General features: G+C 43.1%; 2 protein-coding genes across 11 annotated transcripts in view; one reads left to right on the forward strand and one right to left on the reverse strand.

Moving 5' to 3' along the window:
• Window positions 1–13,335, reverse strand: part of LOC110014093 (NACHT, LRR and PYD domains-containing protein 12-like) — a 471,367-nt gene that overhangs the window by 248,882 nt on the left and 209,150 nt on the right. The window lies entirely within an intron of this gene.
• LOC105355210 (NACHT, LRR and PYD domains-containing protein 12) overlaps window positions 1–13,335 on the forward strand; it is a 212,952-nt gene that overhangs the window by 193,859 nt on the left and 5,758 nt on the right. For all 4 annotated transcript variants that reach the window (XM_078934102.1, XM_078934105.1, XM_078934109.1 and 1 more), the window contains 5 exons: window positions 877–1,050; window positions 6,193–6,369; window positions 9,634–9,807; window positions 10,938–11,111; window positions 12,466–12,642. In XM_078934102.1, coding sequence (XP_078790228.1) covers window positions 877–1,050; window positions 6,193–6,369; window positions 9,634–9,807; window positions 10,938–11,111; window positions 12,466–12,642 — 876 coding nt within the window. The remainder of the gene's footprint in view (window positions 1–876; window positions 1,051–6,192; window positions 6,370–9,633; window positions 9,808–10,937; window positions 11,112–12,465; window positions 12,643–13,335) is intronic.

The raw sequence follows: 13,335 nt of genomic DNA on the forward strand, positions 1-13,335 counted from the left end.
TTTCCATATACATTTATTTTTACGGTTTTTTTCTTGGTGATAGTAACGTATAAATAAAGACGGCAGGTAATGCAGACTGGAAAACAGCTGCACTTTTTCAGACCATAAATAAGCAATAGATCATTTGTTTATGAAAATATTGAGGATTTTGGAGGATTTTTACTGTTGGTGTTGCAAAAAATTAGGAAAATGCCAAATATTTTTTGAGTAATCCAAGTGATGAGTTCTGTAATTTAGTTTTTTTTAATGTTTTATGAGACCTAGACATGATTTTCACAATGACAAGTTTTTAAATAATCAAATCCCTCTGTTAAATTTCACAAAGACACACACAGGATCAAAGACGCAGACACAGGACCAGAGACACACACAGGACCAAAAAACACACAGGACCAAAGACACACACAGGACCAGAGACACACAAAGTAGTCAGGCAAATGCCAAACAATTGAGCAACAGTCAAACATGACCAGCACTGGATTGCGCTCACCCGGAAATGACGTCACAGGTACATGTGACGTCATTTCCGTCACAGGTCATTTAAAACTGTCAACATTCAATCATTATCATCATCCTCATTATCATCATGGTCAGAGTGACGGCAGTCAGTCTTTGTGATCCAGATGTTCTGGTAACTTTGGGGTTCAGACCTCAGATCTCTGACAGACTGAGGGCAGCATGAAGCTCCATGGAGCTCCACCTTCTCTCCTCCAGCTGCACGTGAAAGAAAGATGAAGGTCTGAGAGAGACTGATGAGAAGGACTGTTTCATGATGAAGATGAAGCGCTGATGAAGAGAAAAATGTCCTACTGGAACTTCATCACAGCCTGAATTCATCAGAAGATCACCTGTTTCTGTCTTTCTTTCTTTTTACAGACTTCCAGGATGTTATCTCACAGAGACTGAATGTGAAATTGTGGCATCGGCTCTGAAGTCCAACCCGTCCCACCTGACAGAACTGGACCTGAGCAGAAACATCCTGGAGGATTCATCTATGAAGATTCTGTGTTCTGGACTGGAGAGTCCAAACTGCAGACTGCAGACTCTGAGGTCAGAACATTGAAGCTGCTGGTTGGTTCATTTCTACATTTGTAGTTCTTCACTGAAGCTGAAAGGTTTGGATTCAAAGATTCTCTGGATTTTCCAGAAATCTGCATTGGAAGAAAACAGCTGCTTTTATTTTCTTTAGAGATGTTTCCATGGCAACAAAATGTTCAGCTGTGTAAACATTTGACAGATTTCTGAGTTTAAAGAGTCAGAAAACAAACAAGAACTCAAACTAATGACAGACTAGTCATCCTGATCAAAGCTGCCTGAAAGCTGACCGAGGTCAAAGTTCAAATCAGACACAACAGAGCACGTGAGCATGCACACGCGCACACCCACACACACACACACACACACGCACATACACACGTGCAAACACACGCGTACACACACACACGCACACACACACACACAAGTGTGAGTGCAGACTAGAGAGCAAAGTCAGAGAAAGGAGAGTTTTTATGAAAAGAAATGAAAGAATTGAGTAAACCTACGGAGGCAGATCTGTAGCTGCATGGCTTAATGTCAGACAATATTTTCAAGGACCAGAGTCTACCAGGTTGAAGTTAAAGTCTGATTTTTTTTTTATTTCTCAGTTTCTGTAAAATCTATTTTTCACAATAAAAGTTTTCTTGGGCCAATTTGATGGGTGTGAAATACTAGCAAATTTTCAAAATATTTAATTAAAATCGTTGTGTTTTGGTTTTTTATTCAGGAAAAGATTACGTTCAACAAAGTTAAGAGTAAAGAGGTTATAAGATTAAGAATATTGGATAAAGGATTTAATGCAAAGTATAAAGAGAATTAGTTTAGCATCAGCACGCGGCACCACTTCTCTCAGACATCAGTGGTCCAGAGTGTCAGAATATCTTCTCTTCTCTCCAATGGTTAACTAGACTCCTTCTGAGGGTGTTCTTCTGTGTGAATCAGTTTTCATGTGAACCAGAGTCTGTGAGTCAGAAACTGGACTTTAATGTTGAAATTAAACATTTATTGTTTCAATTTAATTCAATTCATTAACAGTCGTCTCGATGGGCTTCGTATCGATAATTGAAAAAGTAAAACATGAAATCAAAAGGATCATGATTACACAGAATTTAATAGGAAAATACTAACAAACTGACTAAGCTATACTGGCATCCCTGCCCTTAGACTGTACTTCGCGGTAAGGAAAAACTCTTAAAAAAAAAAACGGATTACGGAAAAAACAAAGAAACCTCAGGGGTGCCCACATGAAGGAGGGATCTCCCCAGTTCGAACAGGCGATTTACCAGAACTCATAGGGAAGAATGACTTATCTAACCCCACAACTACATATTTAAAGTCCAGCAGACGAGCTTCATCCAGATGGAGTTGGGGTGACGGCAAGGGGCGCGAGTTGAGCTGGAGACAGGATCCACAGCCAGGTGTAGGAGCAGTAGAGACTAGGTACTCGGTCAGAAACAGGAGCACGGATGAGCCAACTGGAATCTGGAAGCACTCCCACTCCCCAGGAGGGGAGAGGGAAAGAGGGACAATACATGAATGGCACTGCACCAAACAGAGGCATGGAGAACTAAATGATGAATAATGATCAAGGATAGAGAAGAGAAGGAGGGTAGAAGTACTGTAGATAAGAAAAGAGGACAGAACCCCAGTGCACCATAGATACCCCAGCCTCAAAATTTCTAGCAGCCTACTAACAACTAATTGTTATTGTTATTAAGTTTAATTTATATAAATTAACATTAAGTTAAAATAATCTCTGAATACTAGCTAATCTGACAATAGGTCTGTCCAAAGAGGAATGTTTTCAGTCTAACTTTGAATGTGGCATCTGTGTCGGCCTCTCTTACATGAGCTGGGAGCTTACTCCATAAAATAGGGGCTTAGTGGCTAAACGCTCTACCTCCGACTGTACTTTTAGAAATTCTAGGAACCACAAGTACTGTAATTTGGGAGCGAACAAATTTGGGAATTTGTTTGTTTGCAGAAATTTGTTTTTATATTTTTCATAGCTGCTCCATCACTAGCCTTTTCAGGTGAAACAGAACTCAACAGTTGGGTTTTATAAGAATTGTTTGAATAAACTGTTCTTTTTCATGTATGCGTTTCTCAGTCCAGTTGTCATCCATGGGCTTTTATTATGTTGATTTCTATTACAGGATTTTGTAAGTGGGCAGTTTTTGTCGTATATAGATGTAAACTCCTGCATAACGATTTCATAAGCTGTGTTGACATCATTGCTTTCATACAGAGTTTTCCAGGTTTGTGCTTTTAGTTCTGATTTAAATGCATTTATTGATTCTTCTTTTAGTTTTTTCTGTAAGCTATTTGCCTTTTCTCTTTTATTTCTATGCAAATGCAATCATAGTTAGCAAATACTGGGAAGTGGTCACTAAAGTCTGTCATTAGTTGTCTGCTTTTTTTTCTGTTTTCTAGGCAGTTGGTAAAAATATTATCTATCAAGGTCGCGCTGTTTGTTGTTATTCTGCTCGGTCTGTTGATTAATGAAAATAGGCTTAAGCTGTACATTGCATGTGTAAAATCTCCTGTCTTGGTGTGATTGTTTGGGTTCACTAAATCTATGTTAAAATCATTACAAAGAAACATGACCCTTTGTAGATATTAGCAAACATGTTTTCAACAGCACTTGAGAAGGATTCCATTTCTTACTTTTTTTTCCACCTTGTCCTGTCCAACAGCTGGGCAAACAGATGAGAGCTAAAGGCCTCTTGTGTTGGACATATTTTACTTTAACAACAGGGGTTATGAATCTTCTGACAAACCAGAGGTATGTCTGAATAAACCCTTTTTGTAATCTAGACCAAACTTTATTCATTTTAATCATGTTTGAAAATCGTTTGTGTTGGACCAGACGGATAAGGAAAGGAGGGAATAAGAGAGAGGGATGTTAGAAAGGGGGAGATAGGAGGATGATTATAGAAGGGGGGATAGAACCATGAAGCAGCATAAAGCAACAAGTTGCTGGATGTTTATGATCATTACAGTGAGATTCAGATGTAATACAAGTCTATAAGGGCAAATGTTATAAACATACCTGTTGGCTCCAAAGATGTTCACATGTCAAAATGTACACAATAAAATATTGTTTACACACGCATACCTATGCATTCAGACATACTAATGTGAAATATTTCATTAAATCACGCAAACTATTAGTGCAAAGGTGAGCTAACCCCTGTAATCAAGTGAGTGTTTATGTTCTTCTAAAATGGATGATGGAATGTAAACGCATGGAGAGAGAGTGCCCAGTCATCCACACACCAAGACCTGCAGCAGCAGCGGCAGCTAGAGCCCCCCAACACCCGTACGGTAGCTGATAGAGAACATCTGCCACACAGGCTAGGGCCAGCAGGACCGCCACGGTGGCTCCCAAAGCCAGAGAGCAGGGAGGCATGGGGGGACAGAGAGTGCAAGCTCCAGCCAACCCAGAAGACCAGCACCCCCGCCACGCTGGGAGGACCCAACACGGGGCCCAGCCCCAAAAGAGCTCCCACAGCCCCAGACTGGGACACCATCACCCTCCAGGAGTTCTGGGGTTAGTGTTAGGGTCCCATCCCAACCCCATTTATGAGCCAGGACCCCCCAAGAGAGATCCACCCCACGCTCCAGGCAGCCATCCACTCGTCCTACGGTTGGTTCAGGAGATAGCAAGGCAGGGGCCAGCCATCTCCGCCCAGGAAGAGGACACCCAGGAGAAGAGGGGTCCACAAGAAGTGTTGTAAACATGGCCCGACCAGGCTTATCAACAGTTGTAATTTTGGCAAGAACATTCCATGCCGTGGGTGTCCATAAGGACATGGACACCCACAGGCTCAGATGTGATGTGATCTTTGGCTCTTGGTCTTGCCAGAGAACTCAGGGATCCCTCTCCCTGAGTGGAGAGAGCGCTGCCAGGCCAAGGAAGCCAGCACCCAAGGAACACGGCCTCGGTCGCAGTGATGTCCAATCACCTTCCCAACCAAGGGGCCCTAAACGTCTAGGGTGCAGTTAAAATTGGCAGGTAGGGCGTTGAAAGGACATCTGCTGGTTGCTGGGAGTGATGTCCATGCACCCCCCCTACCAAGGGTCCAAGTGCAATTAATGTGCAACCAATGTCTAAAACTGAGAGGTGGGGCTATTCCACACGCCAATCATTGGAGTGGGACCACTGCCAAGTAGCTCCTCCCCCAAGGTGCATCACAGGCTGACCCCCCTCCCCATCACCCTAACATGATATGATACGAGGAAGAGGGTAAGTTGGGGACAGCTGGTAGACTGTCCCCTGGTGGTCAAACAGCCCCCCCCCCCCGCCCGGGGGTACATCCCCTGAAGCCCCGACCCCCCCAGGCCCCACCCCACACAGAGAGAGAGGAGCCAGAAAACGCTTTTTGGTTACAAGGACGTCTGGGTTGTTCCAGATGGGTGTCATTTTGCACGGTTGTAGTGATGAGTTTGATATCGATATTTTGAGAAATTCCCACCAGGCTGTCAAAGTGGCATTTATATTAATACTTTGGAAGCAGTTCTGGTTTTTAACTATTTGGCTAATAAATGGTAGATCTGACAGATTTGTTACGAAAATTTGATATTTTGTTATTTTCAATTATAGTTATTTGTCATTTAATTACAAAACAGAATTTATTTTCATAAGAATTATTTCTACACAGGTTTTTCACCTTGCTTGGTTGCTTCAACTTAATACTCCTTAACTCACTGGAAAAAGTCCTCTGTCTAAAACCAAAGGCAAATAAAAGACAACAGACAAATCAAAGCTTTAAATCAAAGAAAAATCTATTAGATTTTAACTTGTCATGTTTTTTGGTTCCATAATTAGAATGAAAGTTCATTTTCCAACTGTCAATTCAATCTGAATTTCTGGCATCCATCTTGAAAATATATTTGGTCATTAATAATTTGTGATGATAAATGACATTTCAATTTCTTGTCTATTTTACCTTCGTTTTAAAGTCATTTATAATCTATTGCATTTTCATTTATGATCATGTTTTTTGGGGCAAAATCCCCCAAAAAATTACGAAACAGTGAAAATGTCATCTGTCAGTCTTTCATCAGGGCGGGTCCCACCTGACTGGATTTACCAAGTTCCTGGACCTCCAGCTGCATCACTGCTCCTGAACATACTTTTCTATCTGATTTCAGGTTGATGTATTGCAGATTGTCAGTGATCAGCTGTGAAGCTCTGGGCTCAGCTTTGAAGAAAAACCCGTCCAACATGACAGAATTGGACCTGAGTGGGAACAAGAACCTGCGGGATTCAGGAGGGCTTCATTTGTGTGGTTTTCTGGAGAGTCCAGACTGCAGACTGCAGACTCTAAGGTCAGAATCCATGCTACTCCATAATGCTGCTGTTAAAGAGGGCAGAATATATTTTGTTATTCTTAAATTAATTGGATGATGCATAAGGAAGAGTGAGAGAGAAGAGAAACTATGACATCATCAGGAGAAGACAGTACAGTCGTGTCAGTCCAGCAGAAATGAAATGTTAAGAAAATCTGACAGGTGTGTTAAGAAAGAATGTAAAGTGAGTTCAGAATAAAATAGCTCTCTTAGCATAGCCTACATGAGACTGTGGAGTTTGAGTCACTAACACAGTAACTGAAAACACCGGGACAGTAAGAAGAAGACAGGTGTCTAGTGAGTGGAACACACGCACGTTAAAGGCAGTTTGACTCTGACAGGACCGTCAGAGTTTTAACATCCAAACTCCAGACAATTGGCATGCAACGTGGAAACTTTAAGGTTCTGATTATTCTAGCTATCAATCAGCTTAGGCATATTATGGGCCCATTTTTGTTTATTGCATTTCAGTTTTAAGACAAATATCTGTTTTGAAATTGATCTGAAAAAGACTATGTTCACATTTAACTGGGAGAAATAATATTTAAATAGTTCAATGTTAGACAAGGCAAGAACAGGGGAAGGGAAGGGAAGGGAAGGGAAGGGAAGGGGAGGGGAGAGGAGAGGAGAGGAGAGGAGAGGAGAGGAGAGGAGAGGAGAGGAGAGGAGAGGAGAGGAGAGGAGAGGAGAGGAGAGGAGAGGAGAGGAGAGGAGAGGAGAGGAGCCAAACAAATAGGAAAAGTAGGAATAAAAATGGAATTAAGAGTACATGTCATAAATAAAAACGTGAATACAGCAGCAGTTTCAGCAGTCATAACCCATGTTATTGAATAGTATAACTGCTGTTGGGACAAATGACCTGCTATACCGTTCCTTATTGCACTGGGGGTGCAGCAGTCTATGGCTAAACGAGCTACTCATGGTCCTCACTGTCTCATACAGGGGGTGAGAGGGGTTGTTCCAGATGCTGGACAGCTTAGTCAGCATCCTCCTCTCACCTACAGAGTCCACCGAGTCCAGGGGACAGCCTAGGACAGAGCTAGCCTATAGAAATAGCTAGCCTATAGAATAGCCCATAGAAATTTGCTGATGCAGCAACAGTTTCATAAAAAGTCCTGAGTAGTGGCCTACAAACACCAAAGGCCCTCAGCCTCCTCAGAGAAGGTGGAGGCCACTCTGACCCTTTTTGTGCAGGACCCTTGTGTTGTCTGAACAGTCCAAATTATTATTGATGTGAACACCCAGGTACCTGTACACATCCACCGTCTCGATGTCCAGTCCCTGGATGAATACTGGTGGAGACTGTGAAGCCTTTTTACGAAAGTCCACCACCATCTCCTTTTTTTTGGTGGCATTGATGTGAAGTTGATTAAGTTTACACCAGTCTACAAAGTCCTCTGTCGTGGCATACACCTCTACAGGTGCATGCCACAACGGCAGAAATCAGAGCCAAGAGAACATGAAAAGGTTCAAACCCTTTTAGTTTTATACAGCCAGAAAAAAGCAACATCACATAAACAGCAACCGCATGATGTACAGCAAACCGGAAACGGCCAAGTGTTACACCCACACACACATCTGTTCTCCTTATTTACCGCACAATGCCCCTGAACCATATCCCCATTGGTCACACTTACAACCCCCCCAAGAAAAGATCAGTGCCCCACTGTATTGCCACCAGGTGGCAACACCGACTTGGGCAAACGGAAACGGTTGGAGTGTAACCCAGCAGTGGAAAGAGCCGTCTGGCGAGGCCCAACAGGCCCAGACACCACGTGTCAACTGTGGGTCATCTGCTCCTACCTCAGCTCCACATGCTGAAGGAAGCACTGTGGAAACCGGCGCACACGGGGCGTAAGGGTCAAAAGAAGTGCCAAAACCTCAGTCTCACCAGTACAAGAACCAGGCCCCTGAACCTCAAGACTGAACCCAGTGCTTGGCACAAGGACAACAATCACTGAGTCATCAGCCTCCATTAGCATCTAACTCACTATCCTCCTCCGCCACAGGGGGCACCATCACAGCCCCACTCTGTACACTGGGACCACACAGCCGTAGCTCATTACGGTGTACATTGAAGGGGCGCCCCAGAAGAGTCGACAGGCACAACATAGTACACAGGTAAATCCCCACCCAGATGCTCCAACAATTTATGGGGATCAGGAAAGCACACATCTTGGATTTAATGCCTTCCGGAAAACCGCCTGTTTCTCACGTACATCAGTCGGCCGGCAGCAGGGACAGATGGCTACACAACCTGCATAAGCATGATGAGCTTCTGCCGCTTGGTCCAGATTCTGGCCCGCCTGCTGATAAGCCCAACGCAGTCGCTCCTGATGTTCAACCACCCAAGCATGCTCCACTATGAAGGATTTTGAGAAGTGTTTGATCACAGTCATCTTAACCAATATGCAGGAATACATCTAAGAGTCAAATATAATTTCACGAAATATGACACCTGGATTCATTTGCTTTCTCCAAGTCTGAAGTGACCCTGATTTTCAGCAGAAAGTTCTGACCTGCAGACAACTTGACCTCAACTTTCAGCATCTCTGATAACAGCCGCAGAAGGATACGGACCTTAATCTAATGTCTGCAGACATAACAGCGAAAAGAAGTGTAACTCTGTTAAAGCGGACGGACGGCTGTTAATCAGCAGATTTTTCACTTGATTTTGTGTCGGATTCGTTAAAATGTGTTCAAGACTTTCCTATGGAATTGTTTTTTACCCATAATTCAAAGTGATCTTCAATTCTTAATGAAAAACTCACTTTGCAATGTGATGTCAATTGAAAAAACCTTTTTACAATTTAGGATTCAAAATTAAGATTTAAAAGTAAATCTGACATTTTTAAAATCAAAGGTTTATATCAAAGCAAAATCTATTGGATTTTAAATTGTTGTGTTTTTTGGTTCCATAATAAGAATAAAAATTCATTTTCCAACTGTTAGTTCAATCTGCATTTCTGCCTTGCATCTTGAATTATTAATCATACTAATTTGTGATGATAAATGACATTTCAAATCCTCGTCTGTTTTAACTTCATTTAAAGTCATTTCTAATCTATTGCATCTTCATTCATGATCCTGTTTTTGGGTCAAAATCCAAAAGAAATGAGCAAACAGTGAAAATGTCATCTGTCAGTCTGTCATCAGGGCGGGTCCCACCTGACTAATTTTACCAAGTTCCTGGACCTCCAGCTGCATCACTGCTCCTGAACACACTTTTCTGTCTGATTGCAGGTTGGAGGACTGCAGCTTTTCTGAGATCAGCTGTGAAGCTCTGGTCTCAGCTCTGAAGAAAAACCCGTCCAATCTGACAGTACTGGACCTGACCCTCAACAACCTGCAGGATTCAGGTTTTCGTCATCTGTGTGGTTTTCTGGAGAGTCCAGACTGCAGACTGCAGACTCTGAGGTCAGACTCCATGTTTCAGTTGTCTAACATTAATATGATGACAAATTTGTGTTGACCCACAGTGAGCAGAAATGTCCAGATTCTGATCTGCAGCAGCATCTTTCTGCAGCTGCTTGTTCTTTTCAAAGATGTGCACAAGAACTTATCTTTTTCCTTCCACAGCTCCATTTTGAAAAGCTGTCTGCTGACATTTGTGCTCCAAAAATGTGACTAGTGATACCTGTAATACCTGTGCCAAATACACCATCACCATCCTGTTTCAACTACTACCATCCTTTAGCACTAACGGCCATCATCGCAATGTGCTTTGAACGGCTAGTCATGTCGCACATAAAATCCACCCTTTTCCCCACCCAGGACCCCTTTCAGTTTGCACAAAATCCCAAACGATTCACAGAGGATGCCATCTGTTCTCTCTATCCAGCCCTCACCCACTAGGACAAAAAGGGCTCATGTAAGAATGTTGTTCATAGACTACAGCTCGGCATTTAACACAATAATACCACAGCAACTCATTTGTGAACTGGACAAACTGGGTTTTAGCACCCCCATCTGCTACTGGCTGCTGGAATTCCTCAGCCAAGCACCCCAGCAGTACGTGTCGGCAACAACTTCTCGAATACAATTAGTCTGAACACCGGGGCACCCCGAGGTTGTGTGCTTTGTCCGTTGCTCTTCACCCTGCTGACACATGACAGCACAACAACTCACAGCACTATCTTGTTAACAAAATACTGAAGAGACAATAACCTCCTGCATAATGTCAGCAAGACAAAGGAGATTGTTGTCAACTTCCAGGGGGGCCAGGTAGGTACCCACCTACCTACCGACCGACCGACTGACCCTACCCTACCTAAACCATTTACTTGTAAAGCTTTGTTGAAAAGCAAATGGATGGAAGAAGTTCAAGGTACAAAATATAATGTGATATTCAAAATATCTAATGTTGTATCTGAACCTTCTTCCACTTGACCAAAAAAAGTACCACAAAGTAAGAGTTGAACACTGTTTATTGCATTTACACACATACTGAGGTGTAAGCATTGTGATAAGCACCCATTCTTCACTTATTATTGTAGATCCTCTGGCTGCATCACTGCTCTTCAACGCACTTTTCTGTCTGATTTCAGGTTGGAGAGATGCAGTTTGTCAGAGATCAGCTGTGAAGCTCTGGGCTCAGCTCTGAAGAAAAATCCATCCAATCTGACAGAACTGGAACTGAGCTGGAACAAACTGCATGATTCAGCATTTCTTCCTCTGTGTGGTTTTCTCGAGAGTCCAGACTGCAGACTGAAGACTCTGAGGTCAGTAAAGAAGCTGAACTCCCTAAAGAATGAGAAGAACATATCAATCCAATCCAATCCACTTTATTGATATAGCACATTTCTCAAACAGGCCGTTTCCAAAGTGCTGTACATTAACCAAAAACCAGACAAAAGATTACCAAACAAAATGCAAACAATAAAAACAAAGTACATCAAATAATGAATAAAAATAAAAACAAGATAAAACACTGATAAAAACACAGATAAAAGTACAGATAAAAACACAGAGGAACACACAACTCACTCGGTGTTGCAGTTTTTCTCCATTGGTTTGGTTCATTTCTTGAAACAGAAATTACATTCTCAAAGCAACATGGACAAACCTCCAAACCACTTGGCAATTGTTCACAACAGAATAGCATTTCTCATTAGTTTCATCAAATTGCAAATGTCTTAGTACATGTCTCAATGTCTCAGTACATCTTTGCAAGTAATTAAGCAAAAGTAGCCTTCATTTAGCACATATTCCAAGTGAACAGATCTTGTTGATCTAAACTGATTGTTGATTCTCAGTCTAATGGTTGTTCGCTTCAAAATGAGTCTGCATGATTTCATTGTGTGAGTCATTACATGCACAATAGTCTGTTCAACTGTCAAAATTAGTCAAGAACATAATACCATGAATACGATATTTGAATCCCTTGGAACGTTTGATAAATTTCTTACAGCAATTGATAGTCAGCTGAAACTAGAACTTGACTAACGAAGGAGGATGTCCCAGGCCAGCGAGGGGAAAATATAACTGTGTGTTGCCATATCTGATAATGGTGTGGCAACTCACATCTCCTGTCTTGGCCCATACAATACACAGAAGCTCCTCATCTTTTGGACCGCCTTCATTTTGATTTGATCCCTGAAACTGAGAGAGGTATCGTAGGGACTCACCTACCACGATATGTTATTGTATGGGACCATGTGAATTTCCCCCATGGCCCGAACAGAACCAGCAGCTGCAGATGACATTTTTGTTGGACTATCTAAAAGCATGAGGGACTAAAGACTTTCTCGGGCTGTCTGTGGAGCAGCGTTGGGACAGTATTCTGCTGATGAACATGCTACTCCTCTCAATGAAGGCCTCGTGCAGGGAGGTAGTGAAGCATTGGTCATGATGGTCCTGATCCTGGACAGAGTCCTCTGCTCTGCCACCTCCTCCACATGGGGGCCCCAATCCTGTCCAGTCTCAAAAGCCTGTGACCTTAAAGCAGGTTAAGAGATTTTATTTTGATTGAACCCATAAGAGCAAGAGTATTTACTTAAGAGTGGACCAAGGCCACTCTAAGTAAAATCCAGCTGCCATCACTGCTCTTGATAAAACTTTTCTGTCTGATTGCAGGTTGGAAAACTGCAGTTTGTCAGAGATCAGCTGTGAAGCTCTGGTTTTAGCTCTGAAGAAAAACCCATCCAAACTGAAGGAACTGGACCTGAGCAGGAACGAGAACCTGCAGGATTCAGGAGTTCTTCATTTGTGTGGTTTTCTGGAGAGTCCAGACTGCAGACTGCAGACTCTGAGGTCAGACTCCATGTTTCAGTTGTGTTCAGATCAATATGATGACAAATTTGTGTTGACCCACAGTGAGCAGAAATGTCCAGATTCTGATCTGCAGCAGCATCTTCCTGCAGCTGCTTCATCTTTTTTTATTTTTATTTTTTACTTGTCCTGTCCAACAGCTGGGCAGGCAGATAAGAGCTGAGGGCCTCTTGTGTTGGACATTATCAACACACCTGCTAGCTGCAAAAATGTCCACATGTCAACATGTACACAAAACAGATAGTGTTCACACACGCATACCTATGCCTTTAAACCAACTAGTGTGAAATATTTCATTCATTCTATCACGCAAACTATAAGTGCAAAGGTGAGCTAACACCTGTGCTCAGGTGAGTGTTTATGTTCTTCTAAAATGGATGGAGGAATGTGTAAAGAAGGAAGGAGAGTGCCCAGCCATCCCCACACCAAGACCCCGCCACAGCAGCAGCCGCAGCCGGAACCCCCCCCCAACGCAACACGGGGGCAGGCAGGGAACAACCGCCCCCCGGGCGACCAAATCCGCCACCCAGGCCAGGGCCAGCAGGACCGCCGCGGGGCCCCCAGAGCCAGAGAGCAGGGAGGCATGGGGGGAAAAAGAGCGCCGCCCCAGCCCAACCAGGGGAGCAGCCCCCCCGCCGCGCAGGGAGAGCCCAACGCAGGGCCCCACCGGAGAAG

Source organism: Oryzias latipes, chromosome 2 (genome assembly GCF_053564925.1).
Source record: "Oryzias latipes strain Hd-rR chromosome 2, Olatipes_Hd-rR_3.1".
Lineage (NCBI taxonomy): Eukaryota > Metazoa > Chordata > Actinopteri > Beloniformes > Adrianichthyidae > Oryzias > Oryzias latipes.